Source organism: Homalodisca vitripennis, chromosome 7, assembly GCF_021130785.1.
Source record: "Homalodisca vitripennis isolate AUS2020 chromosome 7, UT_GWSS_2.1, whole genome shotgun sequence".
Classification (NCBI taxonomy): Eukaryota; Metazoa; Arthropoda; class Insecta; order Hemiptera; family Cicadellidae; genus Homalodisca; species Homalodisca vitripennis.
In genome coordinates, this window is record NC_060213.1 from 20,671,028 (window position 1) to 20,692,074 (window position 21,047).

At 34.3% G+C, this 21,047-nt stretch overlaps 1 protein-coding gene across 1 annotated transcript in view; it reads left to right on the forward strand.

The window, feature by feature from the left end:
• LOC124366978 (very-long-chain (3R)-3-hydroxyacyl-CoA dehydratase-like) overlaps nt 1-21,047 on the forward strand; it is a 41,967-nt gene that overhangs the window by 9,665 nt on the left and 11,255 nt on the right. The window contains exons 4-7 of the mRNA XM_046823617.1: nt 2,090-2,209; nt 6,325-6,469; nt 9,676-9,780; nt 12,291-12,418. Coding sequence (XP_046679573.1) covers nt 2,090-2,209; nt 6,325-6,469; nt 9,676-9,780; nt 12,291-12,418 — 498 coding nt within the window. The remainder of the gene's footprint in view (nt 1-2,089; nt 2,210-6,324; nt 6,470-9,675; nt 9,781-12,290; nt 12,419-21,047) is intronic.

Genomic DNA, 21,047 nt, shown 5'->3' on the forward strand with positions numbered 1-21,047 from the left:
CAGCCCAACTTGGAGAGTATAGAATTCTTTAATGTGGAGGAAATTGTCAAGTATTAAATTGTCAACAGCAGTGCATTTAAAATGCACAGTGGTGTATTTAAAGGGTTGTATTAGGGAGATAAACCCCCTATCCAAAAGCTGTACACGTTTTCAAAATAAGTGTATAACAATAATCTGACTTTTAAATTTTAATGAGGTATATCTAATTTATCTAAATTTAGATTTATTCCATACCCCCTGGTGTGGCATGCTCTTCAATCGGATTCATCCAAAATCCCCTCTTCCTCAAAGGCCCTAGTTACACCACTGAAAATGCAGATGTTTAATCTGTATTTAGGGTTCTTTGGAGACAAATTAGTTTGTAATCTTTGATAATAACTTTTCTTCCTTGATATAAAAACGTTGCATTTCCCTTTCACTAAAAAGTTTTCAAGAAGCAATGTGTTGAGAGGTTGTTCGGATCGTAGACTTTGTATTTTTATACAACATCAAAATTAAATATTCTTTCTATAGACGTTTTTGTGCAGATTTGTTTTCTATTCTTGACCATAATAGTTCCTAAAGCCTTCTTACCCCTTTCCACGTGTAAGACAGGAAATCCCACGCTGACTCCTCATGCTTATGACAGCAGACGTCGTAATTAAAGTTTATGTCCTCCATCGTAAACTGTAGTTCTTAGAACTCGTAATCAAATGGGTTAGAACGTAAGACAACAGCTTCGCTTTATTCACTGTTATCGAACCAAAACTAGTTGCCCAAAACCAAATACCATTTTATGCTATATGCTGGAACGTTTGGTGGCTTTTCCTTGTGGGAGGATGAAAGTGTAATCCGTAAAATCTGCACGCAAGCTCTGCTCCTATGTCAAATTGCCTGTTATAGATTATGCAACATTGTTTTATTGTATTGTGGTTTGTTTTTTTTTTTTTCAAAATTATGGTTCTTTTCTGTTTTCAGTAGTTAGTATCTTTTTTAACCATTAACCTACAATGTTCAGAAATAAACTTCGTCAATTATTAAAATGTGAATCGTTATATTCTATGTTTTGTTTATTTATAAAAATCATAAAAGTCTTTTTTTTTATCACTTTTTATTCTTTTACTTACAACTTTAAGCAAATTAAAATTATTTTTTAAGATAACTGCTCACTAGGAAGAAATAAAGATATTTATATCGAGAACTCTAAGGGTTAAAATTAATTTTTCAACCCAAACACGATGTTATAAGAGAATGTTAGAAATGAAATTATTCCCTAGAGAAAGCTTGTATTGTCATGTAAGACAATAAAGTCTAACTTTGACCTTTATAATATTCCCTTAATCTTGTTGACCTAGATACTCGCTTTATATGAGAGTGAGTGCATAGAACTTGGATATGTGTACATGTTAATAGCACTAAAGTGGTTTAAATATACAGGTATTTTTTTAATTGTTATCATGTGATTTTTTTTGTTTATTTCGCAATATTTTAATGGCTTATTTTTGTGTTGTTGCTAATTTTTTTATGCCATTGTGTTTTAATATGTTCACTTCGGCATGTGATACATTGACTCATGGTACACTTTTAGTTGAGAAAGTGTACTACCGGATTTCACCACACCTTCTCTATTTGCAGAACGTATTAACATTTGTTTTTAACAATTTAATCTGGAATTGAAGTGGAGAGAAGTATATTTTGTAATTATTATAATAAAAAATATTATTACGTATGAGTCACGGGTAATTGCTTACACAGTTGTTTCCCTTGTTTACACCGATTTCAGCTGTTGTCATTGCTTGGTACGTTATTGCCAAATCATGGGTGACTCATCACAATGGCATTCCCAAATAGAACACTATTCTATAGTTCCGCCAGTTTCATCTAGAGCGTTCTAGTGCTGACTTACACTAAACTATCAGACGCATAAGTCCACCATCCACATGAGTTATCATCGGTGACTCATACCGCAATATGAGAAAGATTACCAAATTTATCAACGCAGTAAACATGTTAATTGTTTTCAGTCGACAGTATTTGTTTTTGTATTTTAAAAATAATTCAAATACTTTATTAATGGTGGCAGATGAGAGTGAATGTTTGTGGTGTGCAGGATGACGACGTGAGGCACCTTAAGGTGACAGACCGAGGTGTGCAGTTGACCTTGAGGAAGCAGGACTGCCAGTGGTGGCCTCGGTTGTTACATTCTACGCAGAAACCTCCCTGGCTAAAGGTACTTGACAATGTGTAATTATCACATTTGGGAAATTTAATTTTTAAGAGTAACAAGTTATAGCTTACTGTTTTTGAAGAAAAAACATGATTTTTCTGGACGTTTGCCAAGTAACACTACTTTTCGAGATCTGCAATCTGATCTCTTCCTCAGATAGATTACTACGAACGAACATGTCTACAATATCGGTTAAAATAAACAAGTCGTATCCAAGCGTTGTGATACGCATACGACATAAGGAATCATAACAAACGTATTGTGTGTCAACTTCTGCACACTATCTCTAAAACATGCACTTAATTAAAACAAATACAGGTCACAGTAGGTCTGCAATGAACAGCCAACCACTGAGAACTGACCACAGGCCAATAGTAAATGATGATCATCATGGCAGAAAACAAATGACAGGAAATGTGAGTGTGTCTTTTGTTATTATTGGTTTATTCTAAAGCAGTGTTATTGCTTTTCTTTAAAGATTGTGCTCAAAAGAATTGTGTAAAGAAACAAATGAGAGAAAGGAGAAAGTTTATTGTCTTTAAACATAAAATATGCAATCGACAAAGTCATTCTATGCTAAAGCTTAAATCCCACTATTATATATTGTGTACATTAACAAACTTGTCTAGCGGGCTTAGTCAATGTTACAGGTAACAATTATTACATTCTTTCATCAACCAGGCTTAGCTCTGATTTAGCTAAAATTTAAAAATTTAACAACGATATAACAGAAAAATTTACAAAAGGATAAATTGTAATAGATAAATTATTAACAATTAAATAAATAAACAGGGGGTACTACACTAATTTTAAAATCTTAAGGTACTAATATCACAGGCCAAATAACTTTGTACAGAGTAAAACGCTTTATCTTTGAGCCAATGTTCTAAAACTGCCTTAAATCTTTTTAATGTTACATGCCATGCCTCTTGAGGCAGTTTATTGAACATCTTTAATTTCATAATACAGTGACTACTTCTAGTTTTTTCTAATTTTATTGGTAACATTTCTATCATATGGTTTTTCCTAGTAGGATATCTGTGAACTTCTTGTCTAACCCTGAGTGTTTGTAGATTTTCTTTAACATCAACCAAGCAACAGTAAATGTATAGGCTAGGTAGAGTCATTATCTGTAGTTCTTTAAAAAGAGGCTCACAGGACTCTCTTTCTGGGACATTTTTTATTACCCTTAGGGCTCTCTTTTGCCATATGAAAACCTTTTGAGAACCACAGCTATTACCCCATAGTGTAATGCCATATCTAAGATGAGAATGGAAAAAGGCATAATAGGTAGTAATTAGCATATTCGTTGTCACAGAATTCAAAAGCTTACGTAAAAGAAATGTGACTCTAGATAATTTTTTGCATAACTCTTGAATGTGTTGGTCCCAGCTCAATCTACTATCTAGGTGAAGTCCCAACAGTTTTACAGGCTTTACATCTTTATAAATATAGTGAGTCAAGGAAAAAATAATTTTTTCTGTCTTGTTACTATTTACAACAAGGTTGTTTGCTTCAAACCATTCTAATGCAGTTTCTATGGCTTGTGTTTCGTCCTCAAGCAGTGTATCCAAACTTTTATTCCAGCTCAAAAGTGTAGTATCATCAGCATATAAAACTGATGGGCAAGGTAAATTAAAAGCCATGTCATTCATTGATATGATGAATAAAAATGGTCCAAGGACAGATCCTTGGGGGACTCCTGGATTCACACCTTCAAAACTTGATTTTTCTTGTAAAGTCCAAAATCCAATAAAACAAACTGATCCTAATTAAGTTTCATAAGAGATATTGTTCTCTAGTAAACGTCTTTACAATACAAATTTATAATGAAGGTAAATTTGGGCTGTATTATTCTACGTCATAATTAATGTAACAAAATGAAACTGTAGATTAGTCACAAGATATTTTTTTAAATTTTTCAAACTTGACAAAGACTCAAGTTTGTTAAGATTTGTTTACACTCTGTTGGTACTTTGCTATGATCTGCTAAGACTTGGCTATGATCTTCTAAGAATTGGCTCACAAATTGTTGAAACCGTGTTATACAAGTTGCTGTGTCTGATTACGATCTGCCTAAGGCTTAACTCACAAACTGCTGAAGCTTGGCTACGATCTACTAAGGCTTGACTTACAAACTCCTGAAGCTTGGCTATGATCTACTAAGGCTTGACTTACAAACTGCTGAAGCTTGGCTACGATCTACTAAGGCTTGACTTACAAACTGCTGAAGCTTGGCTACGATCTACTAAGGCTTGACTTACAAACTCCGGCTTGACTTACAAACTCCTGAAGCTTGGCTATGATCTACTAAGGCTTGACTTACAAACTGCTGAAGCTTGGCTACGATCTACTAAGGATTGGCTCACAAACTGCTGTAGCTTGGCTACAATGTACTAAGGATTGGCTCACAAATTGTTAAAACTTAATTTGCAAGTTGCTGTATCTGATGTTGATCTGGTTTCAGGTCAAAAGCAGCAGAGACACCTTATTTTGAAACAACATGCCTAAAATGCATCTCTTATACGAGGGCTGGTTTTTTTTTCAAGTTCCGTTTGTTTCTCCAAATAACCAGCGTAGTGGCGGGAGGCGGGGCTGCGTGTTGTGCAATTGCGCCGCTCCCCCACTACAACCAACGCCGTTGCCGGCTCCAATCCATCAGTCGTAGCCGAGCTACGGGCGAGTAAAGATGGCCGCTACGATCAATTCTCCCGCCAGTTGTGAGTTGCGAAGTGTGATTCGTTTCCTTCAAGCTGAAGGATGTAGTGCTGCTGAAATCCATCGCAGAATGAGTGTTGTGTATGGTGAACACTGTATGAGTGATAGCGCGATAAGAAAATGGTGTAGGCTATTTGCTGAAGGTCGAACAGACGTCCATGACGAAGGCGGTCAAGGACGCAAGTCGGTCGCTACTGCAAGTTTGGTTGAACGAGTTGACCAAGCGATCCGGGAGAAACGGAGGTTTACAATTGATGAACTTTCTACCGAATTTCCAGCCATTTCAAGGTCTTCCTTGTACAAGATTGTGACCACCGAGCTAGGGTACCGAAAATTGTGTGCCCGTTGGGTACCCAAAATGTTGAGTGAGGATCACAAAACGAAGCGAATGGCGTCAGCCCTAACTTTTTCTGACGCGATATGACAACGAGAAAGACAGTTTTTTAAAGTCTATTGTTACTGGGGATGAAACTTGGGTCCTGTATGAAAATCCAGAAACCAAGGAACAATCAAAGCAATGGATGCACACTCACTCCCCTAGCAAGCCCAAAAAATTCAAGCAGACTTTGACCAAAAGGAAAACAATGGCTACAGTGTTTTGGGACCAAAAAGGTGTGCTTCTGGTTGAGTTCATGCAACAGGGAACAACGATAACAAAGGAATCATACTGTGAGACTCTACATCGCCTCCGGAGAGCAATACAAAACAAACGGAGAGGAATGCTGTCATCCGGCGTGGTCCTGATCCACGATAATGCACGACCGCATAGTGCCAATGTCACAAAACAACTTCTGCAAAAGTTCAAATGGGAAGTTTTCGACCATCCGCCGTATAGTCCTGACTTGGCGCCCAGTGACTATCACCTCTTTCGAGAAATGAAGGCGTGGTTAGGTGGACGACGCTTCGCTGACAACGAAGAGCTTCAAGCAACTGTAAGGGTCTACCTGAGCTCACTGGCGGCAGACTTCTTCGAGGAGGGTATAGGAAAGCTTGTCTCTCGCTACGACAAGTGCCTCAACATTTTTGGTGACTACGTAGAAAAATAAGTAAGAAATTACGAATCTTTTGGTAATAAAATCATCTTTTTATCTCAATGTGTTTATTATTTATGGCCTATCGGAACTTGAAAAAAAAACAGCCCTCGTACATAATAATAACTGTAGGCAAAAAAGGCGTGTTTCATTTGTAATTTTGTACCAGTAGTCTATAAAGTCCAAAATCCTATTATCCTTTCATACTATTTAATACATTGACCGATAGCGTGAAATCGGTCAATTGAACTAATAGTATAGTTCAATATAGATAAGTATTCTTTATATCAAGTATAAAATATTTTGTTTATCTTTTGTACATAGAACAGATTTTGCACGTAGAAAATATTTTAAAGATTACGTTTACAGATAGATTTTGAACGCTGGAAGAGTGAAGATGATGATGAAGATCTCTCAGATAACACTTACAAGAACGGCACAGCAAAAGATGTCCTGGGCGATTACCCAGACCTCTTCGAAAAGCTCAAGAAGGATGAATTTGGGTACAAAAAGGGTGAGTTATGAAGTATTTTTCAAAATTCTTTATCATCTGCATTGTAACAATTCATTTGTTCCTACGAAATCAGCAAAATTTTTTATTCACGTTATGCAATCCAATGTCTGTTTGTCTACAAACATGTTTCTCACTGTGCTCATTTTTGCTAAATTGCTTTGCTGTATTGTAAAGTATTTTATTTCAAGGTCTTATGTTTAATAAAATTTTGTCTGATCAAGTTGTAAGAAACTTTGAATTCGAGATTACTTACAAAACTAGTTTTAATAATTAGCTTCGATTTTTTTTATCCCAGACAAAATTTATTTGATTTTATATTTCTCAGTTTTAAAAGGGTTTAATTCAGAATTTTTTATCGTAAAGAAAATCACAATTGGTATAAGAAAGTCTATAATGCGTAAAATAGAGAAATGTATTTTACATTGTAAGAAATCATTGTGTTTGTTTCTTTAACCCTTTAAGGAGTGTGTGTATACTCTACATAATGAGTAAGGACGTCATATGACGTATATTCTTATAGTGGCCCAAAGGAGTACGGACGTCATATGACGTTTAGCCTCTGTATTTTTGTATTATCGTAAGTGCATTGCTATTACTGATTTCCTTTAAGTAGATTTGTCTGCAAAGTGGTTCCATCTATCGGCAACTTACTTAACTTCCATGTTTTGTGCTCGCATTCACTTGTAATCTGATTTTACCACCAGATGGCAGTAGCCACCTGGTAGAAGCCCCTGACTCAAGGTCGCGTCACGCGCGCATCACTTTGCTGTCAGAATATGCCGCCACATTATACTAGCTATTCCTTGTATACTGCATACTGTGGTCATATTTATCTTGTGAGAGTGACGTATATTTGTTGAGCAACCATCTAGTTTGTTACTGTTATCCAAATGGCAGACAATATTGATTGAGTCTGCCGTAGTGAGGAAGACATTTGATTTTGAAAAGCACTGAAATATTGACTTGTAGAAAACGTAGTCCTTTTTTATTAAGCTTTCAAAATGCAAATAAACATTTTTTAAGAGATTTTAAAGATTTTAATTTTTTACTCCTTTTGGTACTTTTTTGGATTTCATCCATTACTCATTTTAGCCTATCAAAAGAAGACGTCATATAACGTCCATACTCCTTAAAGGGTTAACAATCAGATGCAATCACAGCAAGGCAACATTTGTTAGTGTATATATTTCTAGTTGTGCAAATAACTGTCTGGGTTGCTGTTGAATCTTTTTTGACATGTGTGTTTTTAGCTCAGACATATTAAAGAGGCTTTCAGTCAGTTTAGGTGCCAAAAGATGGAAGAATTTAACCCTTAGTGCGCCGCTGCTCCCGCGCGCCGTCGTTCTCCTAGACCGCAAGACGTTTGAGCACCGCCACGGCAAAATCACCCGTTTTTTGCATGGTCACATATTTAAATTACATAACTTTCATAAATTTTGAGCTAGCCTTTTAGTTTTGGTTTTGTTTTTGAGGGGAAGAGATGTACTTTCAGTTGATGTAATAAATTACAGTTTTATTTTTTTTTTTACATTTGTTTAGTAGTAATTAAACATGCCTGTCGTAATAAAAAAAATCTTAAGTTTGATGTCCAAAAACACACTGAATAAGTAACTTAGGCTCAAATAACGCTTTTTAACCTAAAAGTACGTATTGTTTTGAGCATATACTAAAAGTTACAAATATATTCCACAGAAATTGCATAAAATAATGTAATTTAAACAGAAGAAGAATTTGAATACATGTATCAGTTACAAATAGTTGAATATCGAAAGGGTGTTATCTGATAGCTATGGAATGCCTCATATGTTATGCTCTGTTGTTTATGAGACAAAAAAACTGACCTTTGACACAAAATAACTATTAATGAAGTGGACAAAGCACACTTCCTTTTCATGTGCGTGCACGACCATTGTATGCAGATGACATTGGTGTTCTTTTATGTGTAAGCATTGATCTTCTCAACAAAGAATTATTTCTAATGATGATGAAACATGTCAGTTATATTTAGCTCAAATCAATAAAAAGGGCTGTGTATGTACTTCAGACTTAGTATCCATGAAATCGTCTTGAATATTATATAACTTTGAAATTTAATAAAAAATGGTCTTTATTTATACAGGCAAAGTTAGGACTGAAAAGTCCTCTGTTCCACTTAATTTCTAAACAGAAATAAATAAAATAAAATATAACCATTCCCATTACAACACTGTAACTTGCAATTAAAAATAAAAATTCTCTGTGGATCCAACATAAATTATTAATATCTTTAATACAGTAATTTAATAAAAGTATTAAAATCCTTATCAGCTTTCGTTTTTCAACTTTGTTATGACAAAACAGTGATTTAATTAAAATTTCTGTATGTGTAATGGATTGGAATCTCATAATTATTGTTGAATGCTATCTTTAAAATTTTTTTTTAATAAAAAGGAGAGGCTGATCCCCTTTTAAGCCTTATTCTGTCCGTCCTCATGGGCCACTGGCCTGTGCGAGGATCTTATCGAACAGAATAAAGGGTAGAGTCGATACTGTATGAGGTTGATTGTACTGATAAAAAGTGCAAGAGTCACAGACAGGATTTGAACCTGCGTTATCTCTAACTCAGACTCAAAGTCCAACGACTTAGACCACTCGGCCATCGGCACTCCCACAGAAAGAATTGGAAGTATGCGGGAAATATTTTGGATTTGTGAAATGACAACAGTATATTATTTGTTCAGTCAAAAATAATCTTAAAAAAATATTGGAAAAGCTACGCTTCTTGGTGAATTCGTTTATTTTGCAGTAACTCTGTATTCAGTAGACAAGACTATAGGTTACAAGAATTCGCAAATTAGTTTATAATTTATCCTCTGTATTATTTAGAATTACATTATTAGAAAGCATAATGCAAGGACAGTTGTTTTTCAGCCTCTACAAAAATTTTTAATGTTGTTATTACTGAAAGTTGAGTTTTGTGTTACAGTGGCGTATGTAGAAAATTATTTTGGGGCGATCACACATGGGGCGGCTTAGGACGTATATTATCCTCTACAAAAGTAGGGACTCAGGAAACTGCCGTTAAGCTTTAAGATCTCATACATGTGTTCAGGTTAAAACAAACTACTGTGTGAAATTTTAATGTTTGTCTCAAAATTTGGGGGGGGGGTCTTGAATTCCTGGAGCTACAATATTCCATTAAACCTGGACTGTCTGCTTTGTTACAGAAGAGATGAAGAAGGTGTACCTCATCCTGTATAATCTAAGTCAGTTGGTGTTTTTCACCTACATTCTAGTCGTTATGGCAATACGTTATGCTAAAGATGGTCCTGGTGAGTTAAATTACAATTTTTTTTAATTTATTGATTTCTTTTAATTTTATGGTGTTTTTATTACCATATCGTAGTCATAGTAAAAAATTTAATTTAGGTATTTTGCTGGTTTTCGGTTAACCGCAAGAGGTTAAAGTAAAGATGTTATACAAACTAATTAGGAAGAAACCATTATGGAAATTCTAAATTTGAAGATTTATGAATAATGTCAGCACATTGTCGATTATTATATAATAAATAACTGATTGGAAATTTATTTAGAAGTGCCTTAGAATTTGTATTTGATTCATTAAAGTTAAAGAACTGTTTGCATGATATAAAAGACTGTCTAGATTGTAAAACAAATATACCGCAATTCGAATTAATTTGTTATTAATGTTTAAAATTTATTAAGTATAAAGTTAATTTTAAAGTAAATTGTGCGACAACATTTTCAAATCCATAGTCTAATTATTGTTAGCTTAAAATCTACAAAGCGTAATAATCTACTGATTCAAATTTCAATCAAATTACAAGTTAATATGGTCTCAATTAAATTCAAATTGCACATAATTGCAACGTTTACTGTAAACTCGTGTCTCTTTGTTTTTCAGAGCATTTTAATTCGCTAATGAAGAACTATCCTATTAAATTGAATATTCAACTTAGCAGCATTGTAATTAATGTCCTTTGTTTGAGCCCCATGGTTGACAACAGATAATTTGAAAGAGTAACTCCTGGCTTTGGATGTAGTAGTTACGTTAAACAAAATCTGAAACATTACGTTTCGAGAATTATGTCTGTTTTTTTTTCAGGTTCCAAAAAAACCTAAGATATGTGGTTAACCCATTGAGGAAGCAATTAACCTAGCCTCTCTAGGACTGAATGTTTTAATTGATTTTGGCAAAAATACATGCGTGTACTAAAATATTAATAAAATGAGTTTGGATACAGATAAATTAGTCAAATTTTCAGGACATTTTAGTCTATTTGGTTGCTCTACAATATTTACATACAAGTGTTTGTACATACAAGTGTACATTTATACAAGTGTTTGTTGCTTTGTTAAAATATTTTTTTTACATTTTTTTTTTAGTATATATAATTACCAATTTTGTTATAGTAAGAAAAACAAAAAATCAAAAGCAACTGTCAATAATTTTTTATTCAAAACAGCACAATTTTTTTACATTGAAAACCCAGTTTTTATTGGATTACTTAATCATAAAACATAATAACCAAACAATCAAAATTTACTTAACATGTGTTTTCACTATTGATGATTTTATCACAAACTCCTGAATTAGTTGTCTAGGAGATGAGATGAAACTGTTTCTTTTTATTCAATTTTACTTATTAAAATGATAATTAAAATGAAGTATTTACATTACATACAATGACCGTTCATTTACATTTTATAATTCACTTTTGTGTCAGTCTTTGAGTGTCTTTGATATCTCAATATCACTATCCAAGTATCTGTCTACCTCTGAAGTACGCAAATTGTCTTGTTCCATGAGGTAGCGGAAGAACTAAAAACTCATTTCACTAAAAACTAGACTACTACTAGAACTAGAAAAAGGATGAGTGGCACTCGGGCAAGTTCCTAAATGGGTTAAATATAAACATAAATTACCAAATCAACAAAAATTGTGATAAATATACCAGAATTATTCTTCACCACAGAAAAGTTGTGCATAAAAAAATTTAAACTTGCATTTAACCTTAAAGCATTAAGCTCTCACCTGCTTATGTCGTTTTATGTCTTGCATTAATTATTGCAATGTTACGATTACATAAAATATGGTTTACATATTATATCCTTATGTTCAGTAAAAAATCATGTTTTATATTTATATGTTGAAATATAATTTTATTTCCACAGAAAATGTATGTTGGCATATTTTGCAATGGCTGTCATTTATATATTTATAAATATAACTGTAAAATTTGCGTTGATAATTTTATTATTATAGGTTTTTTAGCACTGCAAGCATATATATTCTGAACCTAAATTATATTTGGAGCGTTATGAGAGTTTTAAAACTGGCTTAATAATTTTGTGTTTGAATGTAAAACTTTTTTCAAACTTTGAATTATTACAAACTGAACTAAAAGGCGAACATGATATTTTGTGGTAAGTTTTATTTTTTCCTTGTATTGTATCCTGTATTGTTCCTTGTAATTTACTAAAAATAATTATATGTAATTTGTAGTATATTGTGTAGTGATTTTTTTAATAAAAATTCTCTTGTGAATTTGCTAAAGGTTGAGACAAAAATGTACAAAAGAATACCAAAGACGAGCATTACACATAAAACACCATTTCCAGTTGAGCTGCTTACTTTAATAGCAGCTCATTATTATCTTAAAAAATATACCAAATAATAAAATTAGCTTGGAAAAAGGAATATGTAATTTGTATTAAATAATACAATTGAAGTGTAGATAAAATATATCAATTTGACAGAGAAGAGATTAAAAAAAAAATAAATACGTTCAGTTATTGTGATACGTGTAAACTGTTTCAGACTCAATGGAGGGGACGTACAAAGCTGTCGGAAACGTGCTCAAGTTCTGTCAGCTCATTCAGTTCCTGGAAGTGATGCACCCGATGTTCGGCTACACCAAGGGCAGCATCTTTGTTCCGTTTGTACAGGTAAACGGTTGTCTCAAAAAACATCAAGGCCAAGAACGTTATGAATGAACGTACTTTTTATCTTTTATTGTAATCATTACACAACAACATTAACTTTGATGTTGGCAGAATTTCTCCTTGTGTAAGTGCTTAATATAAAATTCCTTGTAGCATTTGTTATATTATTTAACCAATTAATGGGGAAATCTGTTTAAAAAAACGGCAAAGGCAGTCAATTTGTTTGATGCAGGTCAGCTAATTAAAATTTATGCTGATTTCTGGGTGAAAATAATTTTGGCCATGACTCTTGTAAAAAAACTCTCAGTTGTTTATCGGATAAATGTATGTTGTTCCTTTATATGTGTTTTATTGTCTTTTCCAAAGTTAGACCGAATTTGCTCCCCTTTGACATTTTGATCCAAAAATCAATAAGGTTCAATCAATCAATCATCTTTATTCATATTTGCACAGTAAATACAAGAATAGTGTCATATTTTATCTTATTTCTATATATTATTATTTTTTCTTAGTAGTACACTATTACTACAATACAGAAATTTAAACAATTTAAAGACAGAGCAATGCAGTTACACACTCATTCATACTTAATTAAATTTTTTTATTACCACCAAACTAACATTTTATTGCTGACATTTTAATTGTTGTGAGAAATAAACTCTTCTATAGAGTAAAAAGCAGCGTGTGCTAAGAATTTCTTTCATCAAATTTAAAAAGGTATTAGGATTTTGCTCTTTTTTATGATTTGGGGTGAATATTAAAAAAATTTATTTCCTTTAAAAGTGGGTTTTCTTTCAAAAAATAATAATTTATGAGGTTCAACCAATCTATGTGACCTAGTGTTATATCTATGGGATGTATTACCTATTGCAATTCTTTTATTGATAAATACAAATTTAACTGACTCGTAAATGTACAAACTGTAAACTGTAAATATATTAAGTTCTGAAAATAAATGTTTAACAGAGTCTGTTTGCTTCAAATTAACCCATTGGCCTAGTAGTTTTTCTGGTGCTGCATGGACCTGAACTAGCAATTAATTTTGCTGAAAGTGTAAAGGTTTCGTATAATTTTTATAGAAACCTAACTAATTCAGTTATTACCATGGTTATTTTACTATCATGTTTCTAAGAAACTAGGCTACATTTTACAACTATAAAATTAATTTTTAAATTTACTAATAATGTTAATTATAACAAAAATGTTGGGTTTTTCATGTAAAAAAACTGTAGTTTTAATTTTTTTATCTATTAAAATTATTTATTATCTAAAAACTGAATATATATTATTGTTCAGTAACTCTTTGTCATGAAAAATAAATTATATTAAAATTTTTATTTCAACATTTATTATTAAAAAAAAATTATATTTGATTACTCATCAAGTGCAGTTTTTCCATCAGTTTGCACAAATCGCAGATTTTGTAGCATTCACACACAATTTGCATATAAAAACACAGAACTACACTAAAAAAATACACTGTAAAAATGAAATAAATAAAATTAAAATAAAAAATAATAAATACAAAAATAAAACTTCACAAACAAATGACAAACGACGTTGTTTCTATTTTGCAGACTAGCCTTTAGCCTTGCAACAAAATAAAATTTTACCGAATATCACAAATAAATATTTAAACGGATTTTATAAAACTACTGTAATAAACTTTCAATAATATTATCAGAAGTGCTAGCCGTAATTTTAGATGTAACATAATCCTAGTATCAACATAAAATAAGTTAATAAAATAAGCACTGGTAATAGATTATAATTATTAAAAAAAGTAATATTTTTCTGCCATAGTTGGCACACCTGAACTCACCAACAACTCAAAAGGTCTGCAGAAAGCGTATTGGCATACCATCTAACAGGAAAAACTATAAATACTAAATAGTACATCGCAACGTCACTAGATCGTGCTGCGCACGTGAGTCCAGGTTCAGTCCGTGCATCACTGCACGTGGTATATACGTGAGTCTAGGCCAATGGATTAAACATGATTATTCTCAGTGCCCTTTTTTGTTGCATTAAAAGTTGGTCCATATTTCTTTTTGTTGTTGATCCATATGCAAATTCCGTAGGAAATATGTAAATGGATTAAAGCATAATATAAATTTTTTTAAGTTTCAATATTACATGAATGGGCTAGTCTCCTTAAAGCGTAAAGAACACTAGACGTTTTACAAATTACAAGATTAACATGGTCATCCCAGGCTAAGTTTTCGTCTATAGTCAAGCCTAGAAATTTTGTTTCCTCCGCCTGCTCCAATATTTCATTGTCCACAAATACTGTAGGAAAGATTTTATTCCTTGCTTGTTTTGTTGAAAAGGAAACAAAACTAGATTTAGATGAGTTTAAAAGAAAGTTTTTACTAATGATAGGCCAATGTACGATGAAAATTCAACTAATTGTTCAGTTTCTGCATTTACGATTACATTAGTACCATCTGCATAGAAATCAGAAATCAGAAAACTTTATTCAATTTCATCAAGAAAAGAATAGGTGTCAAAGTATTACAATATGAAATAATTTACATTACATGTCATGTTTTAATGAAAACTGTTTATTGAAGTCTTGAACTCGTCAAGGGTGTAGATGGATCTGTCTTTGAGCCAATTTAGCAGTCTTCTTTTTAAGGTTTTGGAGTCACAATTTTTGAAGTCTTGAGGAAGTAAGTTGAACAGCTTTGCCCCAGCGTAGCAAGGTTTCTTGGAGAAAAGTGCTGTCCTGTGTATCGGTAGGGAGAAGTCATTACCATGTCGCGTGTGATGATCATGGACAGCACTCATTCTGGGCAAGTTCCCACGTGAGGCTGCGTGATTGATGACCTCGATGATGTAGATGGACACCACTGTGAGAATTCCAAGAGACTTGAAGGCTTCTCTACAGCTATCCCGAGGTTGAAGACCAGCCATGACCCGAACAGCACGCTTCTGCGCAATAAGGACTCGTTCAAGGTTGTCCATTGTAGAGCCTCCCCAGAGGATTATCCCATAACGAAGGTGGGATTCAAAGATGGCATGATATGCAGTTTTTGTTGCAGTTGATGTGGCTACTGCCTTGATTCTCTTCAATGCAAAAACTGCAGAATTGAGTCTAGAGCATAACTGATCTACATGATCTTTCCAGGAAAGACATTCGTCCAGTATAACACCCAAATGTTTGGTTGTCCCAACCCGTTGTAAGTCTGGAGGCTCAGTCAACTCATCTTTCAGCCTTCCCAGTGCTAGGAGTTTTGTCTTAGAGGAGTTAAAAACAAGATCATTGCTATCACAGTACTGTTGTGCCATGCTCACTGAAATATAGGTGTTAATATCTAAGAGCTCAGAAGAGTTACTGCCAGTCAACAGGACGGTGTCATCAGCAAACATGATTGGATAACATTGATTTTCGAGGTATTTTGGCAAATCTGAAGTGAAAAGTACAAACAAGACCGGGCCCAAAACCGAACCTTGAGGGACACCTCGTTTGACCATTTTTGATTTGGACCTTACAGTTCTCTCAAATCCACACTGCACTTGTTTTATCTCGACTATCTGGCATCTCTCGCTGAGATAACTTTGAAACCACCTCAGTGTGCTTCCCTCAAAGCCCAGAGATTCAATCTTTTGAATTATTAATCTGTGGTCTAGGGAGTCAAACGCTTTGCTGAGGTCAAGAAAAACACTTGTAACAGTGATTCCTTTCTCAAGGTTGTCTATAATTTGTTCTACTAGGTCAATTAGTGCACTTGTGGTTGATTTTCCGGATATGAAACCGTGTTGTCTTTCAGGTAGAAGGTTGTTGATATTTAAGTGATCCAAGAGCCTTACCAATACTATTTTTTCAATAATTTTAGAAATAGTTGGAAACAAGGGATATGGGTCTGTAATTTTGAACCTCCTGTTTGCTTCCATTTTTGTGGAGAGGGTACACTTTAGATGTTTTTAATTTTGTAGGAAATTCACCCTGAGACAGAGACTTATTAATGATGTTGGTAAGAGGCTTGCTAATCTCATTAATACAAAACTTTATCATCTTAGAGTTAATACCATCAACCCCCGCAGACGATGTTGATTTCAGCGAAGAAACAATATTTAAGACCTCCTCATGTGACGCAAGCGGCCAGTTGGCAAGTGTTTCTCCTTGAAAAGAGTTATTCAACTGAGCAACATGTGATCTTCGAGTGTTAGTATTGTGTAACAAATTCTCAGCTGCAGTGGCAAAAAAATGTATTGAAGTGTTCAGTTACTTTGTCAAGATCACTGTCCACCTCTCCTGAAATTTCCAGCCGCCAAGTGGTCACTGGGGTTTCCGTAGAGGATGATCTCTCGTGGTTGATGATTCTCCAGATGGCTTTTGATTTGTTGTCGGATCTAGTGATGAAGGTCTCATTTGCCTCTTGTCTTAAAGTCCTCAATTTCAGGTCGTAATCCTTCTTCCTTTGAAAGGCAATTACTTTATCCTCTTCTCTTCCGCTTGACATAAAGCTTTCTTGAGCCTCAATGAAGCTTTTCCTGAGCTCTATAGCATCTGGATGGTAGGTTACTTGAGGCTTGGCTCCGGTTGGTTTTTCTTCGAGACGTCTTAAGAGGACAGGCAATGTCCAGAGCAGCTGAAAATGTGGCTATAAAGTTAGAGTAGGCACGTTCTGCACTGTTTTCTTGGTAGATTCTTTCCCATGATTGCAGTGCAAGCAGGCTTTTCAGATGTGAAAGATTGTCTTCATTTAAGTGCCTTCTAGTTGAGGTTGAAGACTTTTTAAGGCGAGATGGAACTTCCAAGAAACACAGCTGTCCAGTATGATCAGAAATGCCTGTATTTGTTACTTGAACTCTTACTTCATGAGGCTTTAGGTTGGTGCATACAAGATCGATGGAGGTGGCAGAGGTAGTAGTTATTCTGGTAGGGGGTAGTGGTAATCTTGAGATATTCAGAGAAGCAAGCATTTCACATAGAGCCGTATTCTCTCTTGAAGTTGTTAAGTTGTTGATGTTGAAGTCTCCGAAAATGCAGATCCTACTGTTGTTTGTGGGTATTTTCTCTAGTGCATCAGCTAAGTGCAACAATGAGATGTCAAGAGAAGCATTCGGGGGACGGTAAATTCCAAGTATGTAAAGATGTCTTCTCCTATCCAAAGTTACCTTTACCGCACACATTTCGCAACGGAGCTCTTCACAATGGCTGCTTAAGTCGAAACATTCTGCCTCATTAGCCATATTTTTGCTTTTGTATATGGCCACACCCCCTTTCAGGTGATTTTCTCTGCAGTATGCAGCAACCAAAATATAATTTAGCAGGCACACGTTTTCCAGAGTAGTGAGATTCAGTCCATGTTCTGTAAGTACAACAAAGTCGGGTTTATCCAAGTCTAAGAGATGGTTCAATCTGTCAATTTTATTACCAAGTCTGTCAACATTTTGATGAAAGACTACAGTATTCTGCCGTGATGAAAGATTGTTGTGGCCCAAGTTGAGTTTACAAACGTTTTGTCTCGAGTTTTTTTTCTCTGAGTGGGGTCTAAAAAATGCTGAATGTTGTGGGACTCGATTGGTTTTATAAGGGGGTGGTGTGACTAGGGTTTGGGTGGAAGTTTCTTCAGATCGTGGAATATCTTGCCTGAGTTCAGAGTCATTGGACCATTGGCAAACAGAGATTTTGTTTTCTTGATCCTTGAGGCTGGGATTTCTTGTAGTTGACACATTTTCCATGTTTGAATTGATAGCCCAGGAAAATCTCTTCGTAGGTATAAGAGAGGAATCATTTCTGAACGATTAAAGCATCCTCAATATTTTTCAGAAAGAACTCCTCTAACGTCTCCCCAGATGCTAACTTCTTTGCTGTGCAAGGAGGTAAAAGGCATCTTTTGTCCAAGATTGGTCCCTTGTTCTTGTGAAGAGTTTTTGTCCCAGTTCAGTTTTTTTGGCGAGGTTTGTCTGTCTCCTCCTGTTTCGACCTGGGTCAGTCTTGTTGACGATGTTGGTCTGTCTTTTTCTGTTATGGATTGAATCAGTTTTTTCGGTGAGGTTTGTCTGTCTCCTCCTGTTATGGATTGAATCAGTTTTTTAGCTGCGGTTTGTCTGTCTCCTCCTGTTTCAGCTTGGGTCAGTTTCTTTGATGAGGTTTGACTGTCTAATCCAGGTACAGTTAGTGTCTCGAAGGTAGAAGAAATTGGAGATGAAAGCAGGTTATTTGAAGGGGGACAAAGAATTGAAGGTGTTACAAATGTTTTTGGACTGTACTGCTCCTGTGGCATGTCATATTCGATGTTTTGACAAATGTTTAGCTTAATTTTTGACTTTATGTTACCAAGAAAAGAACTTAGGTAAGCCCTTGCTGCACCTTCCAGATCAGAGATCTTCATTACAAGTTCTTCAGATTCAGTCTTCATCAAGCCAATCATTTTGCCTTTCTCATTGACCTGCAAGCTTAAGCTTTCCTCTCTAGCAACCAAGTCAACAATCCTTGTCCTTAGACCATTTCTTTCAACCTCGTCACAGGTAGCTTTCTGACTAAGCTCATCTAATTTTGTGGTTAACCGCTTAATTTTGTCTTCAAGTTTGGCCTCTTTGGAATTTAAGTCAGTAATAGTAATGAAGTAATGATTTTTTTCACTTTCAGCTTGTTCTAGCAAGTCCTGATTGATAGAGAGTTCTTTGTCAAGTTTTTTGTTTAAATAAATTATGTCTTGTTGCAGATTATGATTTTTCTCAGTTAATTCATGAATAATATCCTCAGCTGCTTTTAGTCTGTCTTCAATCTCCAATATGCCTTCACCTGCTTTTGCCTTAAGTTCATGTAATTCTTGTTTTAAAAGCATATTTTCATTCAATAAAGCATTACCTACCTCAGCAGCCAGAGTGAGTGACGTTTCATGATCCAGGCTATCTACTACTTTTAAGTCATGAATTTTTTTCTCTAGGTCAATGATATCATTGCTGACGTCAGTTTTGTTTAAACAACTGTTACACCTCCACAAGTCAACCTCAGATTTTTCCATTTTCTTGAGCCTGCTGTCTGGCCAGTTTAGACATCTGGAGTGATACCAGGATTTACACTGCCCATTACAGTATATACCAAGATGTTTGACTCCTATAGAACAAATTCCACAGGGGTATTTGGACATGGTTACAACAGACACAGATTCAAAACAATAGTAGTAAGGCTTATGGTTTTAAAATTTGCTGTTAATCAGTTCTGCAACTTGTCATGCTATACTGTAAATATGCAATATGGAACGGTATTGTAAGTAGCAGTTAATGAAATGTTGAGTATGACAGATGGTAATAAAGCTACACCTCTATGCAAATAATACTGTATAAGAGGCTTATATATTAATGATCCTATATAACAATGTCAAATCTATGAAATCAGCAGTACAATACGATAATTCTTAGAGTATTATTCTGCAGTCAGTTGAGAGGTGTTGTGGTGGATCAGCACCGCTTATGGATTTTCTCGTACAGCAGCTGGCTGAATTGCTGTAGGTCAGCGCTGACAGTGCTGACACAGTGTCTGGGTCAGTGCTCTAGTTACAGGTGGCCAGGCAGCTGTGTGTCAACACTTTGCGATGTGGAAGTTGGATGTGTGTTTGGATCAGTTGACGTGTTCCAAACCAATTGAGTGTTGGCAATTCCTGTGACGTCACTGTATATGATTTGTTTTCTTTTAACTGTAATAAGTTAAGCTTCATTGAGTTAGTAGCTTAGAAATATGTTAGTTTTCCTAAGCAAGATTAGTCTTCTGAGGTATAATTATCTGTTTATAATAAAATCTTGATGTTACAACCTATTAAAAGTAGGCCAGAGCTCTTGAGTGTCTGAGTTATGTTAATATTTCTTCAGAATGGTAAGTGATTTTTTAAGTATCTTAGTATAATATGACTCACAGTACTTGGTGGTGTTGATGAGAATAGGAACTTTTGTTGGTATGTCCTAATTCACAACAAAAATAACACTTTTCCTGGAGCTGATTAACACTTGTTATGCACTAGTCGGCCATAAAGACAGACCTTATTGTTGATATCCTGTACTACTCCAGGTAAACCTTTTAGGTAGCACAGAATAATAAAGGACCTAAAACCGATCCCTGTGGGACTCCATGTTGTCCTTTTAAAAGGTGGGAGGAATATTTTTCTTTATACTTAATTTTTTTTCTTATACTTTACTTTTTTTAATCTACCTTGGACTAAGAGAAATATATCTACAAAGTTTGAAGTCCCTAGAACCTTCCTATAAAGGGGTCACATAAACACAGACAACAACACAATTTTTAAAAAGCACCTATCAGTTCCTTAAAAAAATTATATTTTTTATTACTTTTGTTTGGTGAAATGTTTTAATAACTTTTTTGTCTTAATATTGGTCTCAAAAGAAACAATGTACAGGAATCATTATTACTTTTTTAGTATTTATTTAATTATCAAAATTACACTTAAAAAGTTTTCAATCTTATAATGGCCTTGGTTATAATACGCCGTAGTCAGCTCATTTTCTGATTATTTTGCAAACAATTAATTTTATATTTATTAAACATATTTTTCTTTTGTATACCTTATCAATCATTTTGTTCAGCATTAAGTAAGGTTATATTGTACAGGTATGAATCTATTAAATTATTTGATTTTATAAATGTTATGAACAGGAAAATGAA